Raw genomic sequence first — 21,354 nt, 5'->3', positions numbered from 1 at the left:
GAAGAATGGATTGGAGGAGGGGCCAGGGATACCAGTTAGGGGACGGTGACAGTGGTCCACAGAGATGATGGCACAGCTGGTGGGGGAAGGGAGAGAGGGAAAGAAATGTGAATATTCAGGAAATAAATGTTAGGTGCCGGAACAGATGGCTCCTGATGGATTGGGTGAAGGTTTTGAGGGAGTCGAAAGTATCTAGGATGACTCTGAGTTTCTGGCTGGGGCCATGGGATAGATGATGAACCAGGTTTCAGCAACAATAATTTGTACATCTTTCTGTTTGACCTTCTTTGCTCCAGGTACTGTGCTGAGCATTGGGGCTGCAGGCCAGGTGGATGGCCCCTGGCTTCAGGGAGTTCACAGTCGAATGGGGGGAAAACTGACATGCGATTAGGGTATCTACGAATGTGGGGAGAGACTGTAAAATGGTGCTGCAAGGGAGATACAGACAAAACTAATTTGGAGAGGTGCATCCAGGAAGACCTTGTAAGGTGGGATCTGAGTCAAGCCATCAGGGACAGACAGGAAAAGTGGGTTAAAGAGGGCAATCCAGGCAGCAGAAACAAAACAGCATCATGGGGTGGCCAGAGGACAGTGAGAGGGGGGAGGCTGCAGGGCTGTCCACCACCTTCCCTGCCTTCTTCCAGGGCTGCCAGGAGGCTCCAGTGAGCTAAAGTGATGAGCGTGTGATCATCTGATAAACTCTTACACAGTTATTATGGTTATGGACTTATTCATGTAAGGCACAAAAGCACTCTATAGATGTCACAAATTATCATTTCAGATCCCTGCCCAACAGGATCATCTAATCCTCTGTCGTAATTGTCCCTGACATTTGTATTGCTATCCCCATTTTACAGATGAGGAAACTGAGGTCTATTGTGGTTGAGTAATTGCCCAAGGTCTGGCAGGCAATTAGCAGCACAGAAACCAAGAGAAAGCCAGCAGGTCATTCTAGTTTCTAAGAGGGTACACAGGCTGGGAGGTGAAAGGAACCTGTCTCATATGCTGTCTTGAGAAGATCTGCTGCTGGCTCAAGGCACCAGACTCAGACTCAGTTGTGCAGGTTGGGCTGGGCCCCTGGGCAGCTGGCCTGTGGGCTGAGTGGAACTGAACCCAGCCCATCTCCACTCACCTACCACGCATCTGCTTCCACCCTAGGGGAGTGGCTCTGTCTCATTCACACAGATGGCACTGTGAGTGGTGGGACATTTTACAGATGGGGAGCCTGGCAGGCCACCATGGAACGAAGTGATGGCCAGTCAGTGTCAATGAGAGTTTTATGTTGCCCTTGAGAGTGGTTTTGTTCACAGGAAAACCAACCAAGGCTGCATTCGTTTTAAAAACAAAAGCTTAATTTATAAAAGTAACAAACTTAAAAATCTAGTAAAATTTAACAAACTCTTTTAAGGAGGATTTTATGACTTCAATCAATTCCCCTAAATATTTTTAAATAAATTGTAAGTAACTTAAAATAAACTAAGCTTAAAAATATGTTTACTACTGGGCTGTAATAAAAGTTCCATCATTGTTTACAAAATTTATAAAATTGTCTTATATCTTTCTTTTTTTTTCAACATCTTTATTGGAGTATAATTGCTTTACAATGGTGTGTTTGTTTCTGCTTTATAACAAAGTGAATCAGCTATACATATACATATATCCCCATATCTCCTCCCTCTTGCGTCTCCCTCCCACCCTCCCTATCCCACCCCTCTAGGTGGTCACAAAGCACCGAGCTGATCTCCCTATGCTATGCGGCTGCTTCCCACTAGCTATCTATTGCACATTTGGTATTGTATATATGTCCATGCCACTCTCTCACTTCATGCCAGCTTACCCTTTCCCTTCCCCATGTCCTCAAGTCCATTCTCTACATCTGTGTCTTTATTCCTGTCCTGCCCTTGGTTTCTTCAGAACCATTTTTTTTTAAGATTCCATATATATGTGTTAGCATACGGTATTTGTTTTTCTCTTTCTGACATACTTCACTCTGTATGACAGACTCTAGGTCCATCCACCTCACTACAAATAACACAATTTCGTTTCTTTTTATGGCTGAGTAATATTCCATTGTATATATGTGTCACATCTTCTTTATCCATTCATCTGTCGATGGACGCTTAGGTTGCTTTCATGTCCTGGCTATTGTAAATAGAGCTGCAATGAACATTGTGGTACATGACTCTTTTTGAATTATGGTTTCTCAGGGTATATGCCCAGTAGTGGGATTGCTGGGTCGTATGGTAGTTCTATTTTTAGTTTTTTAAGGAACCTCCATACTGTTCTCCATAGTGGCTGCATCAATTTACATTCCCACCAACAGTGCAAGAGGGTTCCCTTTTCTCCACACCCTCTCCAGCATTTATTGTTTGTAAATGCTTTGATGATGACCATTCTGACTGGTGGAAGGTGATACCTCATTGTAGTTTTGATTTACAGTTCTCTAATGATTAATGATGTTGAGCATCCTTTCATGTGTTTGTTGGCCATCTGTATATCTTCTTTGGAGAAATGTCTATTTAGGTCTTCTGCCCATGTTTGGATTGGGTGGTTTGTTTTTTTGATATTGAGCTGCACGAGCTCAATATGGAGATTTTAGAGATTTTGGAGTAAATTTTGGAGATTAATCCTTTGTCAATTGCTTCATTTGCAAATATTTTCTCGCATTCTGAGGTTTGTCTTTTCATGTTGTTTATGGTTTCCTTTGCTGTGCAAAAGCTTTGAAGTTTCATTAGGTCCCATTTGTTTATTTTTGTTTTTATTTCCATTTCTCTAGGAGGTGGGTCAAAAAGCATCTTGCTGTGATTTATGTCATAGAGTGTTATGCCTATGTTTTCCTCTTAGAGTTATATAGTGTCTGGCCTTACATTTAGGTCTTTGATCCATTCTGAGTTTAGTTTTGTGTATGGTGTTAGGGAGTGTTCTAATTTCATTCTTTCACATGTAGCTGTCCAGTTTTCCCAAGCACCACTTATTGAAGAGGCTGTCTTTTCTCCATTGTATATTCTTGCCTCCTTTATCAAAGATAAGGTGACCATATGTGCGTGGGTTTATCTCTGGGCTTTCTATCCTGTTGCATTGATCTATATTTCTGTTTTTGTGCCAGTACCATACTGTCTTGATTACTGTAGCTTTGTAGTAGAGTCTGAAGTCAGGGAGCCTGATTCCTCCAGCTCCGTTTTTTGTTCTCAAAATTGCTTTCGCAATTCGGGGTCTTTTGTGTTCCCATACAAATTGTGAAACTTTTTGTTCTAGTTCTGTGGAAAATGCCATTGGCTGTTTGATAGGGATTGCATTGAATCTGTAGATTGCTTTCGGTAGTATAGTCATTTTCAAAATGTTGATTCTTCCAATCCAAGAACATGGTATATCTCTCCATCTGTTTGTATCATCTTTAATTTCCTTCAGCAGTGTCTTATAGTTTTCTGCATACAGGTGTTTTGTCTCCTTAAGTAGGTTTATTCCTAGGTATTGTATTCTTTTTGTTGCAGTGGTAAATGGGAGTGTTTCCTTAATTTCTCTTTCAGATTTTTCATCATTAGTGTATAGGAATGCAAGAGATTTCTGTGCATTAATTTTGTGTCCTGCTACTTTACCAAATTCATTGATTTGCTCTAGTATTTTTCTGGTAGCATCTTTAGGATTCTCTATATATAGTATCATGTCATCTGCAAGCAGTGACAGCTTTACTTCTTTTCCAGTTTGGATTCCTTTTATTTCTTTTTCTTCTCTGATTGCTGTGACTAAAGCTTCCAAAAGTATGTTGAATAATAGTGGTGAGAGTGGACAACCTTGTCTTGTTCCTGATCTTAGAGGAAATGGTTTCAGTTTTTCACCATTGAGGACGATGTTGGCTGTGGGTTTGTCATATACGGCCTCTATTATGTTCAGGTAAGTTCCCTCTATGCCTATTTTCTGGAGAGTTTTTTTTTTATCATAAATGAGTGATGAATTTTCTCAAAAGCTTTTTCTGCATCTATTGAGATGATCATATGGTTTTTCTCCTTCAATTTGTTAATATGGTTTATCACATTGATTGATTTGTGTATATTGAAGAATCCTTGCATTCCTGGGATAAACCCCACTTGATCATGGTGTATGCTCCTTTTAATGTGCTGTTGGATTCTGTTTGCTAGTACTTTGTTGAGGATTTTTGCATCTATGTTCATCAGTGATATTGGCCTGTAGTTTTCTTTCTTTGTGACATCTTTGTCTGGTTTTGGTATCATGGTGATGGTGACCTTGTAGAATGACTTTGGGAGTGTTCCTCCCTCTGCTATATTTTGGAAGAGTTTGAGAAGGATAGGTGTTAGCTCTTCTCTAAATGTTTGATAGAATTTGCCTGTGAAGCCATCTGGTCCTGGCCTTTTGTTTGTTGGAAGATTTTTAATCACAGTCTCAATTTCAACACTTGTGATTGGTCTGTTTATATTTTCTATTTCTTCCTGGTTCAGTCTCAGAGGGTTGTGCTTTTCTAAGAATTTGTCCATTTCTTCCAGGTTGTCCATTTTATTGGCATATAGTTGCTTGCAGTAATCTCTCATGATCCTTTGTATTTCTGCAGTGTCAGTTGTTACTTCTCCTTTTTCATTTCTAACTCTATTGATTTGAGTCTTCTCCCCGTTTTTCTTGATGAGTCTGGCTAATGGTGTATCAATTTTGTTTATCTTCTCAAAGAACCAGCTTTTAGTTTTATTGATGTTTGCTACTGTTTCCTTCATTTCTTTTTCATTCATTTCTGATCTGATCTTTATGACTTCTTTCCCTCTGCTAACTTTGGAGTTTTTTTGTTCTTTATCTAATTGCTTTAGGTGTAAGGTTAGGTTGTTTATTTGAGATGTTTCTTATTTCTTGAGGTAGGATTGTATTGCTATAAAATTCCCTCTTAGAACTGCTTTTGCTGCATCCCATGGGTTTGGGTCATCATGTTTTCATTGTCATTTGTTTCTAGGTATTTTTTGATTTCCTCTTTGATTTCCTCAATGATCTCTTGGTTTTTTAGTAGTGTATTGTGTAGCTCCATGTGTTTGTATTTTTTACAGATTTTTTCCTGTAATTGATATCTAGACTCAGCGTTGTGGTCGGAAAAGATACTTGATTTTCTTAAATTTACCGAGGCTTGATATGTGACCCAAGATATGATCTATCCTGGAGAATGTTTCATGAGCATTTAAGAAAGTGTATTCTGCTGTTTTTGGATGGAATGTCCTATAAATATCAATTAAGTCCATCTTGTTTAATGTATCATTTAAAGCTTGTGTTTCCTTACTTATTTTCATTTTAGATGATCTGTCCATTGGTGAAAGTGGGGTGTTAAAGTCCCCTGCTATGATTGTGTTACTGTTGATTTCCCCTTTTACAGCTGTTAGCATTTTCCTTATGTATTGATGTGCTCCTATGTCGGGTGCATAAATATTTACAACTGTTATATCTTCTTCTTCTTGGATTGATCCCTTGATCATTATGTAGTGTCCTTCTTTGTCTCTTGTAATAGTTTTAATTTTAAAGTCTATTTTGTCTGATATGAGACTTGCTACTCCAGCTTTCTTTTGAATTCCATTTACATGGAATATCTTTTTCCCCCCACTTTCAGTCTGTATGTGTCCCTAGGTCTGACCTGGGTCACTTGTAGACAGCGTATATATGGGTCTTGTTTTTGTATCCATTCAGCCAGTCTATGTCTTTTGGTGGGAGCATTTAATCCATTTACATTTAAGGTAATTATTGATATGTATGTTCCTATTACCATTTTCTTAATTGCTTTGAGTTTGTTATTGTAGGTCTTTTCCTTCTCTTGTGTTTCCTGCCTAGAGAAGTTCCTTTAGCATTTGTTGTAAAGCTGGTTTGGTGGTGCTGAATTCTCTTAGCTTTTGCTTGTCTGTAAAGATTTTAATTTCTCTGTTTAATCTGAATGAGATCCTTGCTGGGAAGAGTAATCTTGGTTATATGTTTTTCCCTTTCATCACTTTAAATATGTCCTGCCAGTCCCTTCTGGCTTGCAGAGTTTCTGCTGAAAGATCAGCTGTTAACCTTATGGGGATTCCGTTGTATGTTATTTGTTGTTTTTCCCTTGCTGCTTTTAATATATTTTCTTTGTATTTAATTGTTTATAGTTTGATTATACAGGATTATACAGGATTTATCCTGTATGGGACTCTCTGTGCTTCTTGGACTTGATTGACAATTTCTTTTCCATATTAGGGAAGTTTTCAATTATAATCTCTTCAAATATTTTCTCAGTCCTTTTATTTTCTCTTCTTCTTCTGGGACCCATATAATTCGAATATCAGTGAGTTTAATGTTGTCCCAGGAATCACTAAGACTGTCCTCAATTCTTTTCATTCTTTTTTCTTTATTCTGCTCTGCAGTAGTTATTTCCACTATTTTATCTTCCAGGTCACTTATCCGTTTTTCTGCCTTGGTTATTGTGCTATTGATTCCTTCTAGAAAATGTTTAATTTCATTTATTGTGTTGTTCATCATCGTTTGTTTGCTCTTTGGTTCTTCTTGGTCCTTGTTAAATGTTTCTTATATTTTCTCCATTCTATTTCCAAGATTTTGGATCATCTTTACTCTCATTACTCTGAATTCTTTTTCAGGTAGACTGCCTATTTCCTCTTCATTTGTTTGGTCTGATGGGTTTTTACCTTGCTCCTTCATCTGCTGTGTGTTTCTCTGTCTTTTCATTTTGCTTAACTTACTGTGTTTGGAGTCTCCTTTTCGCAGTCTGAAGGTTCGTAGTTCCCGTTGTTTTTGGTGTCTGCCCCCAGCGGCTAAGGTTGGTTCAGTGGGTTGTATAGGCTTCGTGCTGGAGGGTCTGGTGCCTGTGTTCTGGTGGATGATGCTGGATCTTTCTGGTGAGCAGGACCATGTCCAGTGGTGTGTTTTGGGGTGTCTGTGACCCTATTCTGATTTTAGGCAGCCTCTCTGCTAATGGGTGGGTTTGTGTTCCTGTCTTGCTAGTTGTTTGGCATGGGGTGTCCAGCACTGTAGCTTGCTGGTCATTGAGTGGAGCTGGGTCTCAGCATTGAGATGGAAATCTCTGGGAGAGCTTTTGCCGTTTGATGTTACATGGAGCTGGGAGGTCTGTGGTAGACCAATGTCCTGAACTCGGCTCCCCCACCTCAGAGGCACAGGCCTGACACCCGGCCAGAGCACCAAGACCCTGTCAGCCACACGGCCTTGCCTAAAATTTCCAGTGTATCAACTGGGGTGAGTTGAACAGCTGGGGGTTAGAGCAGCTGGGAGCTGGCTGGGTACCTCTTGCTTTCTCCATATGGCCTTTCCAAGTGGCTTTTCCAAAAGTCCAGACTTGGCTTCTTTACAGTATGAGAGCTTCAGGACAGTTAACTTATATCTTTCAACTTAAAATCAAGTCTAAATTAATTATTAAATTACACCTTTTTTATAGGAATCACAAAGCTAATCTGTTAGATATAATATGCCAAATTATTTTAAACATTACAAATACTTTCAAACTAAATCTACACAGATTTTTCCTAAATTTATTACCCAAAAAAGGTAATATATAGATTTGATTTAATTTATCATTTCTAATCTTTTTTCTAAAATTTCCATGATTAAAGACACTTACTTACTAAGGAAACAAGTTTACTAACCAGAGCAACATAGGGGTGTATATCTGAGCAAATTTAAGGTTAGTTCACAGCTGGCTGAGAATGCTCATTCAGAAAAATGAGGCAGGGCATGGGAGCCAGTGCCCCAAACATCGGGAAACTATACTTTGCACCCCATGCTGTGGGTCTGGCCCTCTTTTAAATCTCCATGCCAGCAGGGGACACTGAGTCCATGTCCTGCCAATGGGATAGGTTTTGCAACCCAAGCTCCTGAGATCAAGTTAAGCCCTGGTCACCTCTTTTGTCTCCTGTCTCAGCTTCATCACCCCTTTCAGGATGACTCTACCCAAGTTGTTCACTCGCAGATAGGATTCATCTAATCAGTGTCCTGCTGGATTCTATTCTGAATTAGGTTTTTATTTTTCCTTTCTGGCCAACCACCAGGTATTAGAGGTATTTTAATGCCATCCTTGGATTCTGCATGTTTTTCGTGGCCTTGCCTGGCTCCCTCCGCAGACACTAAGGTCCTACTGATGGCAGCCAGCTGGGTTCACGTGGCTGGGACAGCTGTGCTCTGTGATGTGCTGAACCAGCAAGCCACCCCGGCCCCTCTCTGTCCACTGTGATGCTCAGAGACATCAAGAGGGACTGGATGGACAGGCTGCCCGGGGCACTGTGTACTCTTCTGAGAGATGTCAGTTCCTAAGGGCTCACGGTGCTAAATATAGTAAAAAGCTTCTGGATCAGGATGACATGTCAGAATAAAAATAGTCCAGATGTGTGTAAGTAAATAGAAAAATAATTATAATATTACATAGTAATATGGTACAAGGTGCTCTATGTACATAATTTCTCAGCATCATAAATTTCTGAGTGAATATCATTTTACCCAATGAAATAGATGACACACTTGGGGCCCAGAGAGACGAAACCATAATGAGCTAAGAAAGTGTTACCAAGTAGAAGTCTTACTGGACCAGCTTTAAACTATAGGAACTGTTAAAATACTGAAATGATTTTAAGCATAAAGACGTGACTGCAATGTGTAAAAGAGTAATAATAACAACCAAGATCGAGCACCTACTATGTGGCAGGTGCTATAAGGGAAGGAGCACAGGCCCCGGGAGTGGAAAGACCCAGACTTTACAGTCCACGCAGGTCCCCTCACTTCCCATATCACTTGCCCACTCGACCTCAGTTTCTTCATCTGTATATCATACAAGTAAGGGTAATTAATCCTCCCTTCGAGCTTCACAGGATTGCTGGGTTGCTGAAATGAGCTTTGGAAAGAAGTGATTTGGAAAGTAGAATGTGCTGTAAGTGTGCATAGGCTTGTGACACTGGCTGAGCCCAGCCTGCAGGGCAGGAGGGTGCACTCTCATCTTGACTGGGGTGGTCTGAGTGTGGCAACGTTTGCCCTTGGTGTCAGTGATGTCACCTGCTCTCCATGATGTGGGTGGGCCGAGAGGTGGGGCGGGGGTCCACGGTGAGGCAGGTGGAGCAGCCTGTGAGGGTTCTGATGAGAGGCCTGGACTCTTGGTTGCCGGGAAATCAGCCCCAGAGCCTTGGAGTAAGTGAGGGCAAGGGCCCAGGGAGAGTAGAGGGAGCCAGAGTGGGGACGGAGCGAGGGGAGCAGGGCCTCTTCACTGCCTGAACGGGGAGTCCCAGCCAGTCACCTACCAAATGTGATACAGGCGACAATGGGGAGCATTGTTTATAGAGAATTTAAAAGCAATAATAAAACCAATTAAAAGCTGGTCTGCTTTTCATTGTCACCCCGGCCTGCTGGCTGTTGTAAGCAATGTCGGTGATAAAATACGTTTTTACGTTTTCCCTTTTCAGGGAGGTGGGGAAGAGGAATATTCCCTCTTTCTTTCATGCATGCCTTGGACCCTTTGCCCCTCCCCACTCAGCACTTAAGTAGGGGGTTGGGGAGGGAAGGAGTCTGGGAAGGCCCTGAGAACAGGAGCACCCTAGCCTGTAGAGTCCTCTGAGAGGATAGCTAAGATGGGCCCCCAGGATGGGCCCAGATATTCTGGAGGAAGGAAGCGTGTCCTGTGGAGTGTGGGGTGGACAGGCTGCTAGGACGCTCACTGGAGGACTCTGAGTCCCGCTATGGTGCTGCCGCTGTCACCCAGGGGCTGCCCTCCGTGCCACGCGCAGGTTATAATCAATTGGCAAGCACATTGAATGACCAATTCCCAAGCCTGCTCCCCACCCAGCCCCACATTCTGTACTAAGGATGTGGAGATCAGGTTCTCCTCCTGACTCTCCAGCAAGAGCTGCCCTGCCCAGGCTCCACTAGGCCAAGACTTATCAGGCAATCTGTGCTCTGCCCTGTCCCTGGCCTGAGCAGTGGCCCTCACAGTGACCACCTCTCTCTCCTCTGCAGGAACCAGGTCGAACCCACCAGTGATTCACGTAAGAGTCAAGGTCCTGTAACCACAGAACCAGACAAAGATCAAGGTCCCGTGGGCCCTGGGCCTCTGAAAGATCAAGGTCCTGTGATCCAAAAGCCTTCAAAGGGTCAAGACCCCACAGTCCCAGAGCCTCTGAAGGATCAACCTCCTGTGGTCCCGGGGTCTCTGAAGGATCTAGGTCCCATAGTCCCTGCCTCAGTTAAGGATCAAGATCACGTGGTCCCTGAGCCTTTAAAGAAGGAAGGTTCTGTGATCTCAGCACCAGTCAAGGACCAAGATTCCTCGGCCCCAGTGCCTCTAGAGAATCAAAGTCCTATGGTTCCAGCAAGAGTTAAAGATCAAGGTTCCGTGGTACCAGAGCTTCTGAAGGATCAAGGCCCCGTGGCCCCAGCACCTGTCAAGGATCAAGACCCTGGGGTCCAAGCACCTGTCAAGAATCAAGGCCCCATGGCCCCTGAACCTGTGGGTAAAGGCCCCATGGGCCCAGCACTTGTCAAGGATCAAGGTCCTATGGTCCCAGAGCAACCGCAGGATCAAAGTGCCATGGTCACAGCACCTGTGAAGAATGAAGTTTCTGTGCTCTCTGAGTCTGGAAAGAATCAAGGTTCAGTGGTCCCAGAGCCAGTCACAGATCAAGGTGGAGGGGCCCCAGAGCTCCTAAAGGATCACGATGCTGTAATTGCAGAACCTGTGAAGAATCAAGGTCCAGAACTAGTCAAGGATCAAGGCCCCGTGGTCCCAGAGCCTGTGAAGAATCAAGTTCCTATACCCCCAGTGCCTCTGAAAGATCAAGGTCCCCTGGTGCCACCACCAGCAAAGGACCAAGGTCCTGTGGTCCCTGAGCCTCTGAAGATTCAAGGTCTCAGGAGCCCTCAGCTGCCCACTGTACAACCTCCACCCCCAGTCATGATCCCAACTGTCCCCTATGCAGAATATGTTGAGAGTTCTCCTTGACACTCACCCCTCGACATGCCAAAGAAGGAGCTAGCAATGAAAATGCTCCCTCTCAGGGGCGGCAAAGACACTTATTTAATCTGCATGAAACACGTATTGTATAGTCTTGCTGGAATCTAATAAAACTTGTCCCTCTGGCTCAGCAGTGTCCCTCTCCCTGTCTGGCTTCATTTGAGTGTGTGTGTGTGTGTGTGTGTGTGTGCGCGCCATGCACATTTGAGGGTGGGCATTCAGGGCTCTGCATTCATCCAACCGGGCCATCTGAGAAATTCCCAGCTCCTGTGAGCTGTCGCTATGAGATGGGAGTGGGTGGGAGTTGCTTGAGACTGAGGACAGGACCCCATCGTGAGGGTGTGGGCGGGACACACATGTGTTTCCCTTTTACTCTCACACTGTGACCACACTTCACTTCGGACACCAGAGGTGGTTGGGGGGGGTGGGGGTGGAGGAGGTCCCTCACATCAAGCAATTATCTAACACCAACTGGGGGGCCCTACATTGAAATCAATTCTGACGCTATCTACCTAGAGACAGCGTCAGCTCCCACAGGTGAAGGGCTCAGTCCCACAGGACTGTCCCCCCGCACCCCCCCCCAACTTCAGATGCCAATTGCAAGTCCCAGGCTATCACCTGTACTTCTGACTGACTTGCTATAAATCAGCATTCCCACAACCCCCTGCTTGGGTTCAATAATTTGCCAGAATGGCTCACAGAACTCTGGGAAACACGTACTTATGTTTACTGATTTATCCTCAAAGGATAAAGCATACATCCAGATGGAAGAGATGCATAGGGTAAGGTACAGGGGAAGGGGCACGGAGCCTCCCTGCCCTTGCCAAGCACACCACCCTGCCAGTGCCCCCAGCAACCCAGAAGCTCTCCGAACCTCAGACTCTGGGGATTTTTATGAAGGTTTCATCATGCTGGCATAATCAATGATTAACTCAATCTCCAGCCCCTCTCCCCTTCCCAGAGGATGGAAGGTGGGGCTGAAAATTCCAAGCTTCTAATCGTGACTTGGTCTTTCTGGTGACCAGCCCCCATCCTGAAGTGATCCAGAAGCCACCAAGAGTCCCCTCATTAAAACAAAAGACACTGCTAGAACCCAGGAAATTTTGAGGGTTTTAAGAGCTCTAGTATTTCACAGGTCAGTTTCCATGAAAGCCTAGGTACCCAACAGGGACCAAACTGCAGCAGCTGACTGTTCAGAGTTGAAACCTGCAGAGGAAACAGGAGCAGGGACCCAGGTGCCCAGGATCATCTTGGATGACAGTTGTTTGCCAAGGGCTCAGTCCTAAAGGTCCTCCAGGGGCCATGCTTCTTGAGTAAACCAGGCCTCTGATCAGAAGGGTCCCGGGACACTCATGAGGGCAGAACCTAACATTCGCCGGTCCTCATTCAGTATCCAGGACAGCTCAGCCGGGGCTTTTAAAACAACGCCTGAAGTCCCCCACTCATTCGTGCCTGCAGTTGACTTGTCCTTAGCACTCACTTTGTGCCTCGCTCAGTGCTGGGCATGAGGTCACTGTGGTACAGAAATTCCAGTCTTATGACAATAAAAGGTGGCGTGGCATGAGGCCCTAGGACAACTAAAGGCCTGGCTTTGAGAGGACAGTGAAGAAAGAAAATCTAGTAGGGGCATCCAGGAAGCCTTCTCAGAGAAAGTGGCTATGAAGTAGAGACAGCCCAGGCAGCAGGGATAGGAAGGGGTATCATGGATGTGGCTGGGAGGGCCAGGGTAAGCCCCCTCTGGAAGTCCTTGAATCAAAGAAACCTGATTTTCATGAGGGCCTGACCAAAGGGTGTAGTAGGCCTCTGGGGCAGACAACGGAGACCAGGGAGGGGTGACCAATTTTCTGAACCCCAGGACCTCAGGGAGGGAGTCAGGGAGTCAGTCCTGTAGGCTGTGAGCGTGTTACTGGGAAGAAGGCTGGGGGCTAAGGCTCAGTCTTGCTCAGAGATGGGTCCTGCTAGGATCCCACTGGTGTGGGTCACAGTAGCCTCCCCTTTAAAACCCAGAGCCCTCAGGGGCCTGGGGGTGTGGGGAGAGCTCCACCTGTTGACCCCACCAAAGCCGGCTCCCAAGGAACACTCCTACCCCTTTAAGACCTTTGAGACCCATTATGAACACTAACCCCTTTTAAAGGTCTCTTTTTTAAGAAGCTCAGCTTGGTTCTAACAGAGAAATCACAGGAAGTACTGATGACTTCCAAATGGTGAAGTTTTCTGAGCAACAGGCCCCAGTCCTGCCTCCTCACCCCACTCCCAACAGCACCAGTGTTTTCTGCCCCACAAGCCACCTCTATAAACACACACACACACACACACACACACACACACACACCCATGAGGATTCTTCCTGGCTCACCCAACACAGAGTTTGCTGCCATGTGAATTCTAATAGGGCCCTGCAGATAAGAAAAGACCACGCTGAGGCTAAAGAAGTATTGTGTACGGACACCGCGCCCCTCCTTTCAGTTCTCCCTCTGACCCACACACCTGGTCCCGTGGCACACACATTCCCACGGGCCACATAGATGGTGCTCTCTCTGTGATGGGCAACATCCAGGGGCAAATGTCCAGAAAGCCACTGGCTACCAGGGCTCCGCCTCTGAAGAGACAGCTGCCTGGAAACAATGTGTGGGGGTCAGCCCCACATGGGGAGGCTGAGCTCCCTCAGGGACACTGTCAGAATGGAAAGAGAAGTGGGCCCAGACCAAGGCTCTGATGACTTTTTAAAGGTAGGAAGAGAAGGGCACAAAGGAAGCTGAGGAAGGTCTCGTCCAAAGCTGTAAGGAGAGACCAGGGCCTGCGGTGCCAGGAGTGATTCAATAAGGAGAGCGATGCCCAGGGTCCAAAGCTGAGGGAGAGAGTGCAGATGACCGAGAGGCGGCAGTGGCGGAAGCAGGTCGGCTTCCAGCCCAGCGCCAGCCACCTCAATTTCCTCCTGATGATAAAGTGGCTCTGATGATAAGAGGTGATACTGAGGCAGAAAACCTCCAGCTCAGGCTTGAGCTGCAGGCCACCGCCTCACCTGCATCACGCCCAGCTCTCTACTGCATTGGAAGAAGGCCCAGTGACGGAGGTGGTTGGCTCAGGCCCCCGCCCTGTGCTGGGGCGGCGAAAGGCGGGAAATGAACTAGATGCTCTTGGCCCTTCTCAGATGCAGACTTCATCCTAAGCCTGGTTCTTCCCAGCTGCAGCCATTTCCCAGCCCCTCCCCAGCACGCGCCGTCTCCACCCCTCTCAATCCCGCCCCTCGGCGGCCTGGCGAATCCAGATAAAGGAACCCGGCGGGCCGCGGCCAGTAACCCCACCCAGACGCGGCTGCCTGAGGGAAGGAGGAGAGGGCGGCGCCCCTTCCCCGCGGAGCGGCCTCGGAAGCGCGCCGGCATCCGAAACTCGGATCCCGAAGATGCCCAGGCTCCGCCCAAGAGCCCTTAACCGGGCTCCCGGCTCTGAATCTGACAGCTGGGGATCCGACATACCCCCCGGGCGGGCGGCGCTGAGCCCCAGTCCCCAGCCGCGGCCGTCCTCGCACGCGCACGCCGTCTTGCCCATGCGGCCAGGTCAGTTTCCCCGTCTGGGCTCCGGGCCCAGTTGCCGGAGCTTCTCGGCGCGGGGTCGGCCCAGGGCCTGGGAGCGGGCTGTCTAGAGAAGCCTGGGGACCCGCGGGCGAGCGCCCCCCGAAGGCGGGTCTGGGGGGCCCTCTTGGAGCTGGGCTGAGGCCTCGCTGGAGCCCCTTGTGGCGGATCCAAGGAAAGACTGCGATTTTACTCCTCGCACAGTGATCCCCGCCCTGAACACCTGCCGGGGACACCCCCTCACTGCCTGGACACCTTTTGGCATTTTTGTGTAATGAGGAGGCGGTGCGTGCGGATTCAGGGCAGACCATGGGGCCAAATCGTACTGCAGCGGCACCTTCCGTAGTCTTTGTCTTTGTCGCGGCGAGGATGGATCACCTAGAGGAAGGGGATGGGGAATGCACGCCATTCTCAGTCCGAAACCTGGAAATATTTTTTTGCACCAATTACCAGCCCTCCACTTCCAATCCGTCACTAAGACCTGCGCCCTCTACCAGCTAAATAAATGGTGAATCTGCCTTCTTTTCTCTATCTCTATGACCACCCCCTCTTACGTCACATATATCACAGTTTGTAATTCTGTATGTGAATTACATGATGGCACTCAGGGTGTAAGAAATGAGGCATTTCTTTATTCTGATAGATCAAATTAAATCAAGTTGGAGCCCCTCCTCTCACTGCCAGGGTGGGCAGGAACTCTAATATTAGTCATTTTCCTAGAGCCTCACCCTGTCCCTAGGTCCAGGAGGCTTAGGCCATCCTGAGAAGACACATAGGTTGTCACTATGGCTGCCCCAGCCCAGCCAGAGGGGCACTGGCAGCCCCACACCCCCTGCACCATGTCTGGCTGCGGAGCTCCCAAAGCCTGCCCAGGTTGTGTGGTGTTAATGCCGTTCCCCAGATACTCCTGTAGCCATCCACATCTGAGCCCATCCCTCAGAGGCCCCGTAATCCAGACCCCCCAGCTCCCTGCCCTTTCTACACACCCCCATTCCCAAGTCAGGCCAGTCTACCCCCTCATCCATCAAAGCACCTACACTTTTCCCCCCTCTCCATCTCAGCCCATCCAGTTTAACATCCTCTGTGAGCTTAGACCTGATTCTTGGGGGGGCAAGGGCTGCACCATCTTATATTCTCACCAGCAACACATGAAACGTTCTAGTTTCTCCACATTCTTGTCAACACTTGGTCTTGTCCATCATTTTTATTATAGCAGTGATTTCTTTGTCTATTACAGAATCTTCCATTCTTGCCTACACACCCAATAGATATGTAATAACTATGTGTTGGGTGGATGAATAGGAAAACAGGAAACAGAAGGTTTGGGCAGGAGGATGAACTCAGTTTGGTTCTTACTAGTTACTCCATAAATCAGAGTGGAACACCAAAATGTGACATACATTGCCACCAAAATACACAGAAGCCCAACGAGTGTGCTTCTTTCTTACTACTAGGGACAGAAAACAGCAAATTCCTTTAACTTTTCAGGATGTGACAGTTTTATGTATCAACTTGACTGGGCCATTGGGTGCCAAGATATTTGGTCAAACATTTTTCTGGGTGTGTTTGTAAGGAATGAGATTAACATTGGATCTGTAGACTGAGTAAAGCAGATTGGCCTCCCCAGTGTGGGTGGGCCTCATCTAATTTGTTGAAACAGAATAAAAGGCTGAGTAAGGGAGAATTTGCTCTCTGCCTGGCTGTCTTCAAGCTAGGACATTGGTCTTCCCCTGCCTTCAGGCTGGAACTAAACACCATCAGCTCTCCTGCTTTTCAGACCTTCAAACTTGGACTGGAACTATACCACTGGCTCTCCTAGGTCTCCAGCTTACAAACAGAAGATCACAAGACTTCTCAGCCTCCATAATCCTGTGAGTCAATTCCTTATAATACATCTCTTTGTATCTATCTCTATATACACATATCTATAGCTGTATCTTCTATTGATTCTGTTTCTCTGGAGAACCCTGACTAATATATGTTTCTTGGCACGATCCAGACCACTGAACACCCAGAAACTTCACTCAGGGGGCAGGGCCCTGTGTTCTTATGGGATTCATCTCCCATTCTCAGCACATTTGTATCTTATCAATGCATCTAAAGTACCTGCTACTTTCCACTCTCTGAATCCTAGGAACATGATGTAATCAGTGTAGCAGACAAGTATGATGTTGTGTGTTATGGGAGGATGGTCAAAATCCCCACAGGTTACATTGTAACAGAGAATCAGAGACTTGGGGAGTTTCAAGACAAGATGAGAAAGCTGTATTGCTGTCCCTGCCAAGAAAAAGAAAGCTGCTTCTGGTATTTTCCGCAGAGGAAGTTTAAAAAAAAATTCTTTCTCAGATAAATAGTTTCACATTAAGTAACAAAATATATGTGTATTTGCTCCCATAAAAAGACCATACCTAGAATAGTAGCTGCTGGAATCATCTGAGTAAGCTTATGATAATTCGCTGTCATTCTCCAAGACCTGTGCCTTCTGCACAGACCAAAGAAGTAAATTAAGTGGGATGTAATAGAAACCAGCCTGCATCTCTCAAGTTTTGATGAGGGCACAAATTTCTGTGATTCTCCCAGATCTGTACCAGTTTATTGATTGGTAAGAAGAAAAAGTTCCAGAAGCTTCCACTTGGCCCTTTCTACCATAATGGCCCTTATTCCACAGGTCTAGAGGCTCATGTGTGCTGTAAATTTCAATTATACACCCTGAAACTAAAAATACAATTGCAGGATGATGCCTGGACTTGAGTCAAAGCTCCAGTTGTCACCTGATGCACCTGAGCCTCTACACAGTGGCTTTCTGTGTCCTCAGGAATTAGCATTAGATAAGCTCAAGGTCTGCTAATCCCTGAAAAGCCTGTGTATTTTCCTTTCACAGAGCACAGTTCTCTGGCAAATGCCCTAGGGCCCTTTGTGGAAGGTAGGCTGCTAAAAGGAAGATTTACAGTATGTATCTGGGGTGCTATTGAAGGGGCCGCTCTGAAGGGTACTGACCTCTCTTCCATTCAAGGGGCTTTGGGTGAGAGACCAAAGTTCTCTTTCATAGTGGGTCAAATCAGGCTTCTGCTACCAGGCCTGGAGGGTTTTGGTCGTTGTTTTGCTTTGTTGTTTCTGTTATACATTAAGGAGGACTTAGAGGCTGCCTATCCATTTGGTCCCTTTGGTCCTATTTGGCCCTTAAACAATTAGTCTTTGCTAAAGACATCTGTGGGTTAGACCATTCTGAGTACCACTTGGCATCTGACGTCCCAGATGGCCAAGTGCTGCTGTCTGTGCTCTGCTCCCCTGGGATCCCATCATTTCCACTGAAATCATGGAGCCCATTTCTGTGGCAGTGTCTTTCACTAGTATCCCTAGCCTGCAGAGAACAAGTACTGCATCATGTTTCAGAGATGCTCCCCTCACTAACATGTTTCTTCATGCCTTGGCGAAGGGAATTTCCTCCAGGCTCTATAAGAGGAAGTCGGGAGTGTGGAACTTGGCTTGGGAGTATGTGAGTGGGTCACACAGGGTAAATCCACACCAACATTGCTCCCTGCTTTAGCACTGGATTCCTTCCTCTATGTTAAAGCAAGGAATTCTGGCATTTCAATATCAACTAAGCATAGGCCTCAGTTGAATCCAGGTTTCAGTCAACCAGCTAAGCAAACAATGAAAACCACTCCTAGGTGCTCAAACTGGCACACTGACTCTGCGATCTGAGGTAAATGTACCCGTATTAATAAATCCAGCCCAGTGAAAACTGTGTTCCTGCCTCCATGCACTAGCACCCGCAGAAAACGTTCCCACATATATCATCCAGACTCCTTGGTGACATAAATTAGCAAAATCTTGCAATTCTTCTGATGTGGCTGCTTCCTCCTCCCCCATCTGACTCTGGAACTAGTCTTCTGAGACAGGAAAGTGTCTAATCCCAGTTATAGGACTGGAGACAATGGGATTGGTGCGTGAAGAGACTTGGCCTCCCCCTGTGGGGTAGATTGAAATCATGCCCATGATATTTCGCTGCTCTTTCCATCCAGACGTGAAGTCTCTTTTTCAGCCCTCGAATCCAGGCTGGCCTCGTGACTTGCTTTGACCAACAGGATGTGATGGAAGCGACATGTTATAAGCTGCAGAGCCCAGGCCTCAGAGGCTTAGCTCCCGCCTTCATCCTCTCAGAATCCTGAGGCCACCACGGTGCCAGGAAGAAGACGGGGATGCAGGCACACATAAGAGAGAGGCTCAGCGCCCAGCCATCCCAGCTGAGCCCAGCGTCCAGTGGATACAGTCACCCGAGCGAACCCAGACAAGACCAGTAGGACTGCTCAGCCACCCCGCAGAACTGGGAAAAAGAGTGAATTGTCATTTTAAGCCACTAAGTGTGGAATGGCTTGTTTCTCTGCAATAAACAACTAGAACACTTTGCAGGGTAACTTCCAAGACAAGGTCACTTCAAGGTCTTCAGGCAAGGCAGCTTGGGCTGCACGGGGATTTACTGGAGCTAGGGGTGCTCTAAATCGTCCAAATCCTGCCATATGGCCTCTAATTCCCTCCCTGAGATCAGTGCCCTAAATTTCACCTGAGATCTAGCAGCACTGTGAATTCAGCTGACAAACTGACAATGTAATTTGTTGACGGCAGCATCAAACTCCTGTCTTGGTAAGTTATATAACACAGCTTAGCTCTCCCCTCCTGTTGGGCCTCCTCTCGGCTCCCCTGTTGAGTTTGTCATCTCTGGTTTACACCAAGACAGAGGAATGACATGAAAAACAAAAGGAAGTCTGAGAGCTGACCGCTTCTCAGTAGGTGTGTTTGAAGTGTCAGAACACTTTCTAATTCTTGCTGGGACAGCCAGGTGGATCAGCTCATGCCCGGACATGTGGACTCCGTGCTCCCCCCAACAAATGAAACCCTGGTGGTAGGCACGTAGGGGAGCTGAGCAGACATGTCCATGTCACAGAGAGAGAGGAAGAAAGGTGACAGCAAGAGGTATTGAAGGACCAAGTCCCCCAGAGAGCACCTGGAGGGAAAATGTGGTGTGTGCTGCCCAGAGATGCTTCCCCAGAGCTCTGGGAGCACAGAGGCAGCTGCGCTTCTGACAGGGGCCCAGGAAGGGTCTCTGGAGAGTCGGTAACCTTTGAGATAGGCTTTGAAGGATGAGGAGGGCTCCACTGGCAGAGGTAGGGGGAGGCATGATACCAGCAGAAGAGGCCACATGAGCAAAAGTAGAGGGAGGAAAGTCCAGGGGAGGGGATAAGTCAAGCGGGGGCTGTGGGAAAAGGAGGGAAATTGGAGGGGTGGGAGTGGCAAAACCAACTGCTCTGCTCCTGCAGAAGCGTTCACTGACCTCGGGGCCTCCCCGTCAGCCGCCTCCTCCCAGCCCCTCTCAGAGCAGTTCAGCCCAGCACCTGGCAGCCAGGCCTCCCTCTATCTCACCCCCACCCTCCCCTGGGCCCCTCGCTGTGTCCCAAGCTCCCATGGCCCTTCCAGCGGCCGCACCTCTGTTCACGCTGGGCCTCTCTTCCAGAATGCCTCTTCCCCTCTTTCCTACCAACCTCTAGCACCTCTTCTTCCAAGAAGTCTTCCCTGACCACTTCAGCTCTGCCTGACCCCCAGGTTGTATGGCATGATGGAAAGAATCAGGCTTTAAAGTTGTGGAGATCTGGGTTCAAATCCCAGCTCTGCAGTATGATCTTGATTTACCTTCTCTTATTAATAGTTAATATTTCTCGGCCACATATTATTTGCCAGGTACCATGGGTTACCTCATTTCGTTCTCACCACAGCTCTATGAGGTACTTGCTATTATCATTCCCATCTTACTAGTGAGGAAACTGAAGCTCAGGGAGGTTAAGTATCTGGCCCAAGGCCACACAGCTAGGAGTGGCAGAACTGGGCTTCCAGTCTGGTCTGCCAGGCTCCAATGCCTCTGTTGCTAAGCACCAGAGCACCCACTGGACCACTTCCTTTGAATGAGCATTTATTAGGCACCTCCTGTGTGCCAGGCGTTGTGCTGGGTTTGGGGATGTGGCCAGGGCGTGGGCAGACAAGGGCTACTCTCAAGGCGGCTTTAGCTGCGGGGACTGGAGTAAAGATTATATAGAATCCCATTGGTTACTGACCGCCTCCTGTAAACCGTGGAGCACGGAGCTCACGCGTATCGACCACCTCTCTCCTCCACAGCCAGCTGACCTGCGCTCCCATACGTGCCAGGCTCTGTCACTGACCTGCTAGGTGGCCTTGGGCTGGTCACGTTATTCTCTAAACCCCAGTTTTCTCTTCTATAACTTGGGATGGTAATAGCTACCCCTGAGGGAAGCTCTAAGAATTAAGAGCTTCCCTCATGTGTACCCGGCAGTGCAGGGCACATAGTCGGTGCTCAGTAAAAGTTAATCCCCATCTCCCCACACTTGCGCTCACATCCAAGACCCACACAGTGCAGCAGGGTCATCATCTTTCTGAGACTTTTAACAAGGAGGTCCCTTCAGTGGCCTCCAGGTGGCAAGAAAGCTCCACACAGAGCTGTGATGGGCCATCAAGGGCGCCGACGTGGCTGGTCCAGCCCCAGCCCAACCTTGACCTATCCACCTCCACCACCTGCCCTGCCACCCTTCACACCAGCAACCCCACCCCTCACTGTGAGGTGGGAGCACAGACCTCCCACCACCCTCCCGCCTGTGCCCGGATGGAGGCAGGTGGCCTCAGGGCCCCCTTTGTGTCATCTGGGCAGCCCCACACTCAGCCCTGCCTTCCTTCACTGCCCATGCCCACCTGGTGGGGAAGCTGTTGCAGGCTGAGCGTTGGGTCCAGGAGTCCCAGCTTCTAGTCCAGTCT

The 21,354-nt window shown here is 47.3% G+C and overlaps 1 protein-coding gene and 1 long non-coding RNA gene across 3 annotated transcripts in view; both read left to right on the top strand.

The window, feature by feature from the left end:
• The window catches only part of MAP6 (microtubule associated protein 6), a gene marked incomplete at its 5' end in the record, with an annotated part of 87,993 nt that extends 76,932 nt beyond the window's left edge, over window positions 1–11,061 (top strand). Inside the window, one exon of one of the 2 annotated variants that reach the window (XM_079930168.1) lies at window positions 9,970–11,061. In XM_079930168.1, the coding sequence (XP_079786294.1) occupies window positions 9,970–10,951 (982 nt within the window). In that variant the 3' untranslated portion in view covers window positions 10,952–11,061. The remainder of the gene's footprint in view (window positions 1–9,969) is intronic. The other variant, XM_079930167.1, reaches the window with a different exon arrangement.
• A 3,197-nt stretch (window positions 11,062–14,258) lies between these two features.
• Window positions 14,259–19,038, top strand: LOC307190747. The gene is made up of 3 exons (XR_013829529.1): window positions 14,259–14,520; window positions 16,313–16,406; window positions 18,581–19,038. It is a non-coding gene; the product is annotated as an uncharacterized lncRNA (long non-coding RNA).
• Window positions 19,039–21,354: the final 2,316 nt, after the last annotated feature.

The sequence above is a fragment of the Stenella coeruleoalba genome, assembly GCF_951394435.1.
Source record: "Stenella coeruleoalba genome assembly, chromosome: 8".
In the NCBI taxonomy this organism is placed as follows: Eukaryota; Metazoa; Chordata; class Mammalia; order Artiodactyla; family Delphinidae; genus Stenella; species Stenella coeruleoalba.
This window is presented reverse-complemented; position numbering and strand designations above follow the sequence as displayed.